Source organism: Enoplosus armatus, chromosome 5, assembly GCF_043641665.1.
Source record: "Enoplosus armatus isolate fEnoArm2 chromosome 5, fEnoArm2.hap1, whole genome shotgun sequence".
Taxonomy (NCBI): Eukaryota; Metazoa; Chordata; class Actinopteri; order Centrarchiformes; family Enoplosidae; genus Enoplosus; species Enoplosus armatus.
The window spans coordinates 24,620,726-24,634,769 of record NC_092184.1 but is presented as its reverse complement, the minus strand read 5'-3'; the positions used below and the strand labels follow the sequence as shown (position 1 = coordinate 24,634,769).

At 41.7% G+C, this 14,044-nt stretch overlaps 1 protein-coding gene across 1 annotated transcript; it reads left to right on the top strand.

The window, feature by feature from the left end:
- Positions 1-1,668: 1,668 nt before the first annotated feature.
- On the top strand, positions 1,669-11,123 carry wdfy1 (WD repeat and FYVE domain containing 1). Its single transcript, XM_070905879.1, has 12 exons — positions 1,669-1,805; positions 3,329-3,396; positions 3,510-3,583; positions 3,787-3,841; positions 6,128-6,278; positions 6,379-6,491; positions 8,411-8,537; positions 9,176-9,281; positions 9,572-9,673; positions 9,766-9,896; positions 10,026-10,134; positions 10,858-11,123. The coding sequence occupies exons 1-12, from the start codon at positions 1,669-1,671 to the stop codon at positions 10,915-10,917; spliced, it is 1,233 nt and encodes a 410-aa protein (XP_070761980.1). The 3' UTR covers positions 10,918-11,123.
- The last annotated feature ends 2,921 nt before the right edge of the window (positions 11,124-14,044 follow it).

The window sequence follows — 14,044 nt, the reverse complement described above, 5'->3', positions numbered from 1 at the left end:
AGTCAATATTTAGAAAAAGTTTATCATTATTTTGAGAAAGCTGCTCATTACTTTGAGATATTATGTCAGTATTTAGAAAGTGTATCATTATTTTGAGATATCAAGTCAATATTAAGAAAAAGTATCATTATTTTGAGAAAGCTGCTCATTACTTTGAGATATTAAGTCAATATTAAGAAAAAGTTTATCATTATTTTGAGAAAGCTGCTCATTACTTTGAGATATTATGTCAGTATTTAGAAAGTGTATCATTATTTTGAGATATCAAGTCAATATTAAGAAAAAGTATCATTATTTTGAGAAAGCTGCTCATTACTTTGAGATATTAAGTCAATATTAAGAAAAAGTTTATCATTATTTTGAGAAAGCTGCTCATTATTTTGAGATATTATGTCAGTATTTAGAAAGTGTATCATTACTTTGAGATATTAAGTCAATATTTAGAAAAAGTTTATCATTATTTTGAGAAAGCTGCTCATTATTTTGAGATATTAAGTGAATATTTAGAAAAAGTTTATCATTATTTTGAGAAAGCTGCTCATTACTTTGAGATATTATGTCAGTATTTAGAAAGTGTATCATTATTTTGAGATATCAAGTCAATATTAAGAAAAAGTATCATTATTTTGAGAAAGCTGCTCATTACTTTGAGATATTAAGTCAATATTAAGAAAAAGTTTATCATTATTTTGAGAAAGCTGCTCATTACTTTGAGATATTATGTCAGTATTTAGAAAGTGTATCATTATTTTGAGATATCAAGTCAATATTAAGAAAAAGTATCATTATTTTGAGAAAGCTGCTCATTACTTTGAGATATTAAGTCAATATTAAGAAAAAGTTTATCATTATTTTGAGAAAGCTGCTCATTATTTTGAGATATTATGTCAGTATTTAGAAAGTGTATCATTACTTTGAGATATTAAGTCAATATTTAGAAAAAGTTTATCATTATTTTGAGAAAGCTGCTCATTATTTTGAGATATTAAGTGAATATTTAGAAAAAGTTTATCATTATTTTGAGAAAGCTGCTCATTATTTTGAGATATTATGTCAGTATTTAGAAAGTGTATCATTACTTTGAGATATTAAGTCAATATTTAGAAAAAGTTTATCATTATTTTGAGAAAGCTGCTCATTATTTTGAGATATTAAGTCATTATTTAGAAAGTGTATCATTACTTTGAGATATCAAGTCAATATTAAGAAAAAGTTTATCATTATTTTGAGGATGCTGCTCATTATTTTGAGATATTAAGTCAATATTTAGAAAAAGTTTATCATTATTTTGAGAAAGCTGCTCATTATTTTGAGATATTATGTCAGTATTTAGAAAGTGTATCATTATTTTGAGATATTAAGTCAATATTTAGAAAGTGTATCATTACTTTGAGATATCAAGTCAATATTTAGAAAAAGTTTATCATTATTTTGAGAAAGCTGCTCATTACTTTGAGATATTAAGTCATTATTTCGTCTGTCATAATGACTTACAGGACCCCCCCCCCCTCCATACATTTCAGTCGTCCCCTGTCTGAATTCGTTGGGCGCACTCTTGCAGTCATTACGGTAGTCCTGACAGCGGCTCCGGGTGTCAGCTGATCCTCCTTTACTGGCGAGTGAGGAGGAAAATCAGCTGAAGGAAAACACTGCTGGCTAGTTAAAACCATGGCTGCGGAGATTCATTCGAGGCCCCAAACCGCTAGACCCATTCTTTTGAACAAGATCGAGGGACACTCCGACGCTGTCAATGCAGCCGTTTTAATACCAAGAGAAGATGGAGTGATCACGGTCAGCGAGGACAGGTGAGTTTGCCATGGAGGCTAATGGCAGCGTAACAGCAGTAGTTAGCTAGCGGGCTCGGTCTATTTGCTGGTCATTGCACTGATAATTCCTGGTGTGTTGGTTGAAGAAGGACAACACAAAACAGAAGAGGCAACATTCACCCCTCACCCCCCTCTCTGAATGAAAGCATTTGGTTGGGATTTTCCATATGGGACCACGGTTAGCGTAGGAGGGTGTGGGGGTAGAAATCCATCAAGTCCTCTCCATGAAACATCCGCTAACAAACAATAAACCGTGTTAGTAAACGGCAACATATCAGTTGGATTTCATTGTATAGCGTTGAGTTTTAGGACTCATTATTTGCTATACATAACAGTATTATAACGTGTTCGTCTGTATTGACTTAGCTAGCTAGCTACTGCCCATAGCTAGCTAAGCTACTGCCCATAGCTAGCTAGCTACAGCTCATAGTAAACATTACTTTCTCAACGAGCGACTGCTGCCTTCAGGTGCTCTTCGCATGCTGTAAAAATGTCATTCGTCGCAAGTGTTTTTAAAGAAACGCTTTTAGCTGGACCTTCTTACTAAAAGTATTAGTATTAGTTTGATTTGATGTTAGGTTGTTTATCTTATTTACATGTTGCTGTATAATGTGTGGCCTCCAAGCTACGCATGATTGAACGCTTGTTGAAATGGCTGTGCCCCTGAACATCACATCTAGTCAACTTGGGTGTAATAGAAAACCCTTTAAATGTGGCGTCCATGAGTGATCAACAACGTAAAGTCGTTACCATATATTCAAGTAAAAGTGAAGGCAGCAGCACAGCTATAATCTGACTGACCGCTTCACTCCACTTAGATAATGGTCATATCAGTCCATCGCCTTCACTGGGCTGACTGACTAACTGAGCTGCTTGGTTACAAGTGTGAAGAAGCAACATCCTCATTTGAAGATAAAGGAACTGAGTTGCTGTGAAGAAATGTGATGCAGTTTCCATCACACATCTAACCTGCTTGATATTCAGAAGGGAAGTTGTGGGGCCATTTGCTGCCTTTGATACCTGATTCCTTTAAAAAAAGGTGGACAGAAGCTTGTTTTAAATGCACTTGAACCGAAGATGGCTGGGGGTGTCACTTAGATAATATTATAAACGTGACACTGAATTTAATCACACTGTTAATAAATGTGTCATCCTAGCCCTTTCAGTGCTGTTTGGTGAACAGAATCGGGCATTGTGCGCACTGAGAATTAGGGCTGGTTTCCCAGACGAGGATTAAGCTCAGTCCTGGATGAGGACTCCCTTCAATGGATATCTCCATCGAGCATTTCCATTGAAAAGAGCCAAATATCATTTTTACATCAAGTATATATTTGTCTAACTGCAGGGTAGGTCAGTGCCAACTGTAAGTAAAAGATTAGAAATGCATTTAAAGTATAAATATATGAAAAATTGACCTTCACAACACAGAACAGACTACAGGGTGACCCCCGAGAAGACACTGCAGAGCGCTTTGAATGTGATGTTTTGACATTTTCCTTCAGAACCATCCGAGTTTGGCTGAAAAGAGACAGCGGCCAGTACTGGCCGAGCATCTACCACACCGTCTCCTGTAAGTAAGGCTGCAGTGCTTCAATGGAGGAAAAAAAAAGACTACAGCACTATAATGCACGCCTGTCTATGACATGGCATGTGTGCTCATGGCGACTGTCCTTCTCCTTTCAGCTCCATGCTCTTGCATGTCGTATCACCATGACAGCAGACGCATCTTCATAGGCCAGGACAATGGAGCTGTTGTGGTGAGTGAAGCTAACTCAAACAACTGGCTTCATGTTCAAACAACTGGCTTCATGTTCAAACAGTCTAGTATTAAAAAAACCTGCATATCTGGTTTAAATAGGCAATTTCAATATTTGAAGACCTCTAAATGCCTGTGGGGGCAGAATAGTTGTTTGATTTGAAACATGTTTTTTTGTGTGCGTGTGTGTGTCTTGCCTTTTAGGAGTTTCTCATCTCTGAAGATTTCAACAAGATGAACCACGTCAAAACATATCCAGGTGAGACACACACACACACACACACACACACACAACTGTCCACTCCACTCTCGTGTGTTGCTTATGTTTGTTTGACTGACAGGCTCAAATTCTTCTCATATGATTTTCAAACTGCAACATCACAACAGATAGTCTGAGCAAAAATCTAGCTCAGTTGACCAAACTCTCTTTCTGGTATATAAACATCATATAGCACTATAGTACTATAGTCATAATTGGTATTATATAAGTGTGTGCATAAGTAGATACTGAATGAGTTGTTTGTGTGCAGTGAGTACAGGAAATCAATTCAACCATCAGTGAATATGCACTCACTCTGCAGGCCTGTTTCCTCTACAGGTGTCTGCGTTACATTATTAGGCTTTAAATGTTTCTGTGGGTGTACTGTCGGAGGTGGGGCCCCTCCCCGCCCCAGGAGACTCTTAAGGCTGTGCTACGTTGAGCATGACAGAAGTGTCTGAAAACATCAGAGCGCTACAGAGTGAAAATTAGTGTTACACAACTTAAAAAGCTGTTTAATTTCCCCTTTTACAGCAAACGGGATAACCCTACGTTATTTCTCAATGAAGGAAAACCATAAATTGACTACGAGTGCATTGTGCTTTGTCAATAGACCTTTATGTTTTTAGTTATGTTTGCGTTCAGTGATTGTATTCTTGAGGCCTGACGTTTCCATTTCTCCTGTATTTTGGGTCATCGTTTACGTCCACGTTTGCCAGCTTACGGTCTTCTTCTGATCTTCTTGATCTGATCAGCGGAGCAGCGTGAAACCAGCAGCAGGACTGTGTCTCGCGTGTGACCCCCCCCCCCCCTCATAAAACGTTGCTTTATGCCACAAGTAGTGGTCCAATACTGTATTAGTATTAGCTATGTTTTGCTAGCTCAAGGAAGCATTCATTTGCAGTCATTGCTAGATCTGAGATGATCCGTCGTTGCTTTAGAGGACTGGAATGCTCCATCTGGTTTCTTCCACTTGTAGCTGAAATCAAGCAGCAAACACATGAGTCACAGTCAGATCAAACAGGCGTGAGGATGTGTCGATGTGCTTCAGAGACGTCGCCATTTGCCTTTTGGCTGTCAGTGTTACTTTCTTCGGAGCTGCAGACAAGGCAATAGTGACTTTGAATGTTGAACCCATTGATTTAAAAACAGCTTACATATGTTCAGTCTGGCTATAAATTGATATGACAGATGATTTTGGAGAATGTTTTCCTCTCTGTAGTTCAGAATCATTGCTTAGTAAAATCTGCAGTGTGTTATCATGTGAACACGGTGGCTTGATGCAGACAAGCAGCACTAGAATAGGAAAGAGGACGCAGAGGATCACAGTGTCATGGACAGCCGTGGTTTGGTCATGAGGCTGTAAGGAATTTTCTGATTGATTGAAGTAATACATGTAGCACACGGTTAGTCGTGTCTGTAGGGTTATCTTTGCCTCTGTTCTAATAGTTAAACTGTCTTGTGCACTTGAAGAAGAAGAAGAAGAAACCATAATAACTTCTCAGTGAAGTGTAATACAGTCATAAGGCCTGTCCAGTTATCTGTTACACTGTATGTGCAGCAATGGTTTTAGACTATGTTCCCTCTCTTTCAAGTAGCTTTGAAGCTGGAAAAGTTTTCAACTAATTCTTTAAATCTATATGAACAGGTCACAAGTGGTGGATTCATAATGAGTCCTACTTTTTTATTTATTTAAAGCTGCTATAAGCAATATGTTGACTGAAATGACTGTGTAATGTGAAAGGGGTCAGTCATGGAGTTGTCACCTGACTCCCCCTCAGCTCTACGGAGCATTTTAGCATCTTTCAGCTCTTTGTTTTGGTTTTTTACGGCCCACAACTAAACTGTTGTGGTTCTCTGTCAGCGCTCTCATCGGCCCTGTCGAAACGCAGCTCTGAATGAGATGATAATATGTCAATGTTGTGCTCACTTGTTGTGTTCACCCCCAATTAAACCAGAGTTCTGAACACTACAGTGCTGTCTGTACTGACCACAGAAAGTTGACACCTTTTTTAGAGGTGATCCCCAGACGGACCATTAAGACGGATGGGAGTACAAATCGCTTGAAGGGATTCGTCGGTCTTAGTCTGGATTACAGCAACACTAAGCAGGGCCTCTGATGGGATCAGCACATGGAAAGGGCAAATTAGACGGTGCTCATCCATGACGGCTCGGATATAAAGCCCAACAGAATAGACGTGGTCGTGTTTGATGTTTATCCAACATGACTTGTGCCTGTTTAACACTTAGAGTGTGTGTGTGTGTGTGTGTGTGTGTGTGTTTCAGCCCACCAGAACCGTGTGTCAGATATGGTGTTCTCCCTGGAGAGTGAGTGGGTGGTGAGTACTGGCCATGACAAGAGCGTGAGCTGGATGTGCACCCAGAGTGGCAGCATGCTGGGCAGACACTACTTCACCGCCTGGGCCTCCTGCCTGCAGTATCCTTCATCCACTGGCTGCGTGTTCGGTATACAGGAGCATCCACCGGCTAAGTAGCAACATGTGTAGAGTGCGTTTAAGCCCTGACTCCCTGCTCAGATACGACCACGAGACGCAGCACGCCTTCGTCGGCGATTACTCGGGACAGATCACGCTGCTGAAACTGGAGAAGCAGACGTACTCCACCATCACCACGCTGAAGGGTCATGAAGGTAAAGACACACAAAGAGTCACTGACTAATGTTTTAGCGTAGGTGAGTTGAATTTTTCTCGCATACCTCTTCTCGGCTTCTTATGCTGAAGCCAGATGTGCAGATGTGGCCACAGTAAAAAAAATAAAATAAATGGATGACCCAGATTCCTCCACATGACGTCGTTATGCACGAAAATGAAAGAGCAGTTGAATCTAATATTGTTTATTAAAACATTCTCTGTTGTTTCAAATTTCAAAAATGCATTTTGATGGTTAAAAAAAAGAAGCTTCTTAGGTTTGAACAGAGAGAACAGCGTTAATATTCAGATGAAGTCGTGTCAAATGGAGCGTTGAGCCACGACACACTGACAACAGTAGCTTCACGGGGGCCAAGCGAGTAGAGCTCTGTTAGCAGGATGTGAGGCAGACCACATCTCCGTGAGGAAGCCCATCTTTTGGTTTGGATGGTGATGATGGAAAATGTTATATCTCGTACCGCTCTACAAATTCCTGCGTTGTTTCCTCAAGCTCTTCAGAGAGGAGTATTGTCATATTTCATCAAAGGATGATGGGATTCGTACTCAAGGTTTCACTGTACTCGTAGGAAATGGAAATGTAAGAAAATGGGTCCCACAACAAAAAAAAAGCGAACCGTGGGGACACTCGGCTGTGTGGAACAAACACTTCGCTGTGTTCTCCTTTGGGCATTTATCACACATGAGCTCATGAGCTTGTTGAGAACCGGGCGAGGGATGACTCATCCGACCAGATGACGACCTCCACTACTTGAAAAGCCTATTTTTAGTTGGGACAGACTTATTTGTGTGACCCTCCCTTTTAAAATGTGTCTCTTTGATCTGCCTTGGCACCCACGATAATACATATTAATGGGACTGATAATAATGCATATGAATGGGTGCGGTGCTGGGTTCAAACTGTGCTCCACCCAAATATTTAATGAAAATTCTGATTGATGAAATTTGGAAAACAGAATGGAAAGGTCAGACCTCACCTCAGTCTCACATCAAGGGTTTTATACTTGTTAGAAATGTTCTTTTCTTTCCGAGTAGCTCCAGTCACTGTCAGTCCACCACCACCTGCCACAGGCTGTTACTCATCATGGGACTGCTCTCACTTCAAGAGCTTAATTGTCTCCCAGAGTTCTTTTCCCTTTGACTGCTGGAGGTTTCACTGGAAACGTGGGAATAAAGTTTTGCAAGTCGGCTTGTCTGAGGAAAAAAAAGAAATACAGTTAAAGCCTTTTGAGTCATGGGCTGTGTGCTGTTTTCTGGCCACAGGCGGAGAGGCGGGGGCTGGTGAATGCTTAGTGTGTAATCTGTTTTCCACTCGTCCCTCCTCTTGCACTGTCGATCATCATTTTATTATAGTGTTTATCTGTGAAGTTACCTCAGCTTTCAGATTTAGGACACAGAATGTAGTGAAGAAGGAAGAGCTGCAGAAATACTAATACTAATGTAGTTTGTTACACATACAGCTAATTTGGGTTACCTTTCTTACAACAGGCTTCTCACTCATTAGTTAGCTTGAAGCTAGCCTTACAGGCTATCATCTAGCAGCTAATACTAATACACAGACATTGATTTTAGAAGTAGGATTTTTTCTTTAAGATGGTTAGTAACATACTTTAAGCTGATGGGTTTGTTGTAGCCGAGAGGAGTGCCACACAGCAGCCCCATACAGAAGCAAATACCCTGATGAAATCAGTATGGAGCACAACAATGGGGAAACAGGGCTCAATGAAAAATCTTAAAGTGGGGGTCCTCCAGCTCTAGCTCCATGTTAAGTGTCTTAGCATTCTGCAGTTCTCCCAGCAGCCACTAGAGGGAGCCAACAGTCAGACCACAACACTGTCCCTGAACAGTCTCTTGCAGCACATAATAACACAGTGTGTCTCTTTTTCCTCTCTGTCCCCTCCAGGTAGTATAGCAACCCTGTGGTGGGACCCTGTCCAGAGGCTGCTGTTCTCGGGGGCCTCGGACCACAGCGTCATCATGTGGGACATCGGGGGCCGCAAGGGACGAACGTTACTGCTGCAGGGACACCAGTGAGTCCGTCTGTGATCCCCATACACGCAGCTTGACCTCCTCTGTGTTTGTCAGGTGGTGTCAGTAACAGCCGTCCCCCGGCACTGCCTCTGTTTTTAGCTCTTCTTCTTCTCGCTCTTCATACATATTTCACCACCTCCTGCCCCCCCACCATTACAGGAGGCATCAACAAAGCCCACGTACACTGATGCGTGTCAGAGTAATCCTCCGTACATCCTGTAGCAGGATTTACAGAGGTTTGTCTCTCAGACACCCGTAAAGATGACAGGCGTAATGCTCTGTGCATTTAATAGACTTCCTTTTATGGGGCCCAACAGTTTGAACAGTGAGTGTTATTGTCAATGTGAGAGAATGAAATGGCCCTTTGATCTTTTGGTATTTTAGTTTAAATTGCAAAGTTCTGTCGTTTTGTTTGTATAATTGTATTGTTTTACCTCTTATTCTAATCTTCATACTTGTGCTTTTATGTATGAAAGCAGCATCAACCAATTTTTGGCCACAAGAACGTCAAAACAAGCTGACAAATACGCACCTTTTACAGCCTTAACGCCAAGAAAATGTACGATGAGAGGCTAACGGTTTGATTTCTCTGTGGACGTTTGTTTCTCCCTTTTCGTCCTTTCCCTCCTTCACTCAGCGAGCGTGTTCAGGCCTTGCGTTACCTCCAGCTGACCAGGCAGTTGTTGTCGTGCTCGGCCGACGGAGGCATCGCAGTGTGGAACATGGACACACAGAGAGACGAGGTTTGCATCACTATTATAACTGCAGCTGTAATGATACAGTCAGACTGCGGTGAATACAAGATTTGGGGTTTACTGTTTGATTTTTATTTTCAGATTTTAATATTTATAGTTTTGTCTCCTAGATGTAAATAATAAAGTGTCTTACATTAAATCTGCCATGGAATGTGTAATATTTTAGTATAAGAAGTTAGTTCTGTCTCAGCTCTGCTTTGAATGCTCCTTTCGTGGGTAAAGATGAGTTCTGCACATTACGGTGTAATAGTAACCTTCAGCTGCGTGTGTCTCTGCAGGCGCCCCAGTGGTTAGACAGCGACTCGTGTCAGAAGTGTGAGCAGCCTTTCTTCTGGAACATCAAGCAGATGTGGGACACTAAGACCCTGGGGCTCAGACAGGTAGGAGATTCTGACCAGCGTCCCCTTGGCAGTTCCCTCAGCCCGTCAGTCGCGCTCATGTATATATATGTGGATGTTGTTCCTTTGTGCAGCACCACTGCAGGAAGTGTGGCAAGGCTGTGTGTGGAAAATGTAGTTCTAAACGCTCCACGTTCCCGATCATGGGCTTCGAGTTCCCGGTGCGGGTGTGTGACGCCTGCTTTGATACCATCAAAGAAGAGGAGTGAGTAAAGGGCAGCTCTGAATGTTGTAATTACTGGTCACATTATACAGCTATTTTCACAGTACTGAGGGCAACTCTGATTAAATGCTGCCTGTGTGTGTGTGTGTGTGTGTGTGTGTGTGTGTGTAGTCGAACACCACTGGCCACGTTCCACGAGGGGAAACACAACATCGCCCACATGGACATGGACCCATCCAGAGGCCTGATGGTCACTTGTGGAAGCGACCGCATTGTTAAGGTCAACAACAGTTCTTTGATACCAGATAATTCATGCATGTGTTCCGGCTGTGTGTCAAACACACGGCTGATCGCACCAGAGCCAATGAAATGTGTGTTATCTCAGATTCAGATACCAGGATGTCCGCAGTCAGTCCCAAAACCTTTTTAAAAATGATCCAAACTCAAAAGTCTATTGGTTTAGCAGCACGGCTCTGGGGCTGGCTGGTCTGTCGATCGGGTGGTCCGCCACTGTGGTCCAGATTCAAATATCTCAACAACTACTGGATGGATTGCCATGAAGTTTGGTACAGACATCCATGGTGCCCAGAGGAGGAATGATTGGCACAATATTTTGTAATCACTTTTCATCAGGGGCTCTTCTAGTCAAAATTTCACTTTGTCCAATTTGGTTTATGACCAAAACTGTACTTTATGTCTAGCGCTAATTAGCAGATGTTAGCTTGTTAACACGCTAAACACGATAAAGATTCTACTGTTCTATTCTGCTTAGCATCAGCATGTTAGCATTGTCATGTCATGAAGGTCATGTTTTCATTGGTTCTGTTTATTTTCATTGTGTAAATTATCAGTAAATGTCTCAGCGGTCCTGAAAGTTTTGACGCAGTAACAGAGAGGGTCACATGCCGTTCTCGAGCCCTCTTGGTAATAACGCAGAATCCTTAAATGCAGCTTTGCACCAGGCCGCTTCTGTACATTGTCATTGGTCTGTTTGTCTCCACAGATCTGGGATATGACGCAGGTGGTTGGCTGTAGCTTAGCAACAGGCTTCTCTTCGCGCTGATTGGCCTGGCCCACTTCATGGTCCTCCTCTCCCGTGCTCCGCCCACTCTTCCAACGTCATGGAAACCCCTCTGTACAGTATATCTTCCCATCACGCCTGGGATCTTCAGCTACAACCAGGCCTGCTCTTGGTGAATGTGTTTGTACGTGTGTGTGTGTGTGTGTGTGTGTGTGTGTTGATAGTGCAGCTCTCCACCTTCCTTTTGCTTCTCATAACCAGTTTGTCTTTAATTTCACCATCAGTCCTACATGAAAGAGTGTGTGACAGATTTTTGACTTTTTGCTCTGATCCGAAGCAGAACCCTAAGCACAATGGTGTGTGTGTGTGTGTGTGTGTGTGTGTGTGTGTGTGTGTGTGTGTGTGTGTGTACACACGTGTGCATGTATCGTAATGATTTCTCTTATGGGAGGAATGGTATTAATATTAGTGTTTACATTATATTAATATTTCCGATGCTTCTTTTGACAAAGGTCATTTTTTTTTATTGCCCTCGCACTGTAAAGTTTCACTAAATCGCTGACCTGCCATCCAGAAACATACTCCAGCTTGCTTATTGCTGTGGCCCACTAACTGCAACTTCACTGTAACGTGTACAAAAAGTCTAATCATGTGTATAGACCCCTGCACCGTGTGTATAGTAGATAGTTGATTGAAACGACTCCCGCTGATCAAAGCGATCAGCTTTTCTTTCTGTCTTTCTTCCTCAGTCGGTTTTTCTTTCACTAGTTGGCCTTAAATCACTCTCAGGAGGTTTTACATCAGCCGGTTGTCGCTGGGCGGGGCTCCTCATGTCAGTCGTAACCGTTATTAATGTGTGATCACTCAAGCACGGTAAGAAAATCAATAGGACAGCCCCCTTTCTTTATAGATGAAGGATGCCGCCGTAGACATTTGATGCACTCGTCAGATGTTTGCACTGACACTGACCCGGCCAGGTGAGGCACGGGAAAGCGGAATATGTTGCCATAGTGACAAGCGCTGACGGCATCAAACACTCTGAGGTGCACCTTTTTTTTGTAGAGTAACAACTAAAGTTTTGCATCATGACCTCCTGGATATTCATCACTCTGTAGGAAACACATTGTGTTGGTAGAAACCACACGGCACTGATGGCACCCGAGAATAACTTTTCATCTGTAATTTTAAACGTTTTTTTTGTGACGCTAAGGCACTTAGGCACCGGACAGGTACTCTAAAGTAAATGTAGCACTAAATGCCGGCGTGTTGGTCAGATCAGGGCTGCCTGTGTTCCTTCAAAAGCCTTACAGAGAGGAGGACACACTCACTAAGCCTTCTGTCAGTGGTTTGTCAGTGCTCACGACTGTTCGCTCTCATGCGCTCGCCTCGTCATGAAGCTCTTGGGCGTCTCGTTTCCTTTCATCTTGCTTCACCGCAGCTCTCCCACGCATCTGTGAATCAACGACGTCTCATTGCGTTCTCGCCACTGCACTGAATTGCACAACTCGTGTCTGGTCTTTTGAATGAAACAACTTTTTTTTGTAAGTTCAGATTTAGGAGGGGTAATAGCTGGATTTGATGTAGCGTCCTTGTAAATAGCGGCTATGATCTTCTAATGTTAGACTAACGCTTGCCTTACTGTAAGTGGGAAAACGAGCATTATAATGTTCCTTATTTCAAAATGTTGTCACATTCCAGTCTTTTGATCATGTAGTGTATATTTATATTTGTAGTAAAGTATTTATCTGTTATCATTGTAAATGGTAGTTAACCTTTCTGTGTGTCCATCTAGTAGTCTTTATGTAATAAACACTCAGTGATGTGGAGATGGACTGCAGTGTCAGATCACGCAGTATTCAGCATCCTAACACGGACAGAGATTGATCGGTTAACCATAAGACCGCTGTAGTTACCCATCACCAAGACTCCATGGTGTTCAGATGTCACACAGTCATACTTGGGGTGAGACTGAAAGCTCATAGCTGATTCAGGAGCCAAGATTTTTGCACAAGTGTTAATTCTTTTTAAATCTGAGCATTTCTGTCCTTTAGTTGTTTCCTGAGTTTTGGTCGATGTGGAGAAGCCTCGAAAGACGGGACTTTTTTCCGGGATACAACATGCCTTAATTTCTTCTGCATAATTATCAGGAACAAAATTTACAAATATATTTTTAAAGCTGCATCCAAACAACCTGAACACAGAACACTGACATGTCACTTAAATATATAGACCATAAACTATACTATAAATATAAAGTATAAATTGATATAGTGGATGACATTAGCTTCCTGCTGCTGGCTCAGAAAAGCAAAACAATTAGGTACGAAAAAGCTAAAAGGCTCCATAGATCTACATCGGATCTGAACTCCAATTTGTTTATCCATTGTAAAAAATATTGTTTAGCACAGCTAAAGTACTTTAAAAGAATACTTCCAAATGTGGATGGATTTGTTTTGGGCCACAGTGGAACAATCTGCCGTGAAAACATAAAACGCTTCGTAGCGCTGCAGAATCGGGTGGTAATTCTCTAAATATTGATCAGTTCTGCTTTTTTGCATGTTTCCAGGACTCTTAATGTAGCCGAACGTCTGTCATGTTACAATAGATGACATCAACTGGCTCAGTATTGGCAAACTGATCTATCAGTCCAGCCCTAAGTATCATTAAGAACTCACGTCTCAAAGCGTCACTGGGGATCTTCAGGGTTATTGACGATGCTACCGTACAATCAGGAGTCAAAGCTCTCCGCTCCCTTTTCAGTGAACTGGACATTGAAGCTTCTTCCAGTCGTTATGTCTCATCACGTCCTTGTAACAGATGGACACGATGTTGAAGGTGTGATGGGCGGCAGGATAGATCTTCAGATTCGCAGGAAGGAAGGAATAGATGTTGTAAATGGTTTCCTTTTTTTTTTTTCATTATTATTAGCAGTCATAGTCGTTTTGTTTTTGTCTTCTTTAGTTCATCAAACACTAGAATGGGTGGCCTTCGTGTCGATGAGAGGCCACATCAGCTCATTTCCCACAACACCACGGCCCATAATCTCAAACTCTGTTCTTTGATTTCTGTTTGGTTTGACTTCAGATGCTTGTGAACGACACTTGCTGTTCCGACATGATGTTGTTAATGTATATCTGAGAATAATTGTATTTTTAAATACTTTTTGTTG

Excerpts from the sequence above, each read along its gene's own strand:
- wdfy1 (XM_070905879.1), top strand. The coding sequence starts at position 1,669 with ATGGCTGCGGAGATTCATTCGAGGCCCCAAACCGCTAGACCCATTCTT. Across the intron at positions 3,842-6,127 it reads CCACGTCAAAACATATCCAG|CCCACCAGAACCGTGTGTCA; the intron begins GTGAGACACACA and ends TGTGTGTTTCAG. Across the intron at positions 9,674-9,765 it reads AGACCCTGGGGCTCAGACAG|CACCACTGCAGGAAGTGTGG; the intron begins GTAGGAGATTCT and ends TCCTTTGTGCAG.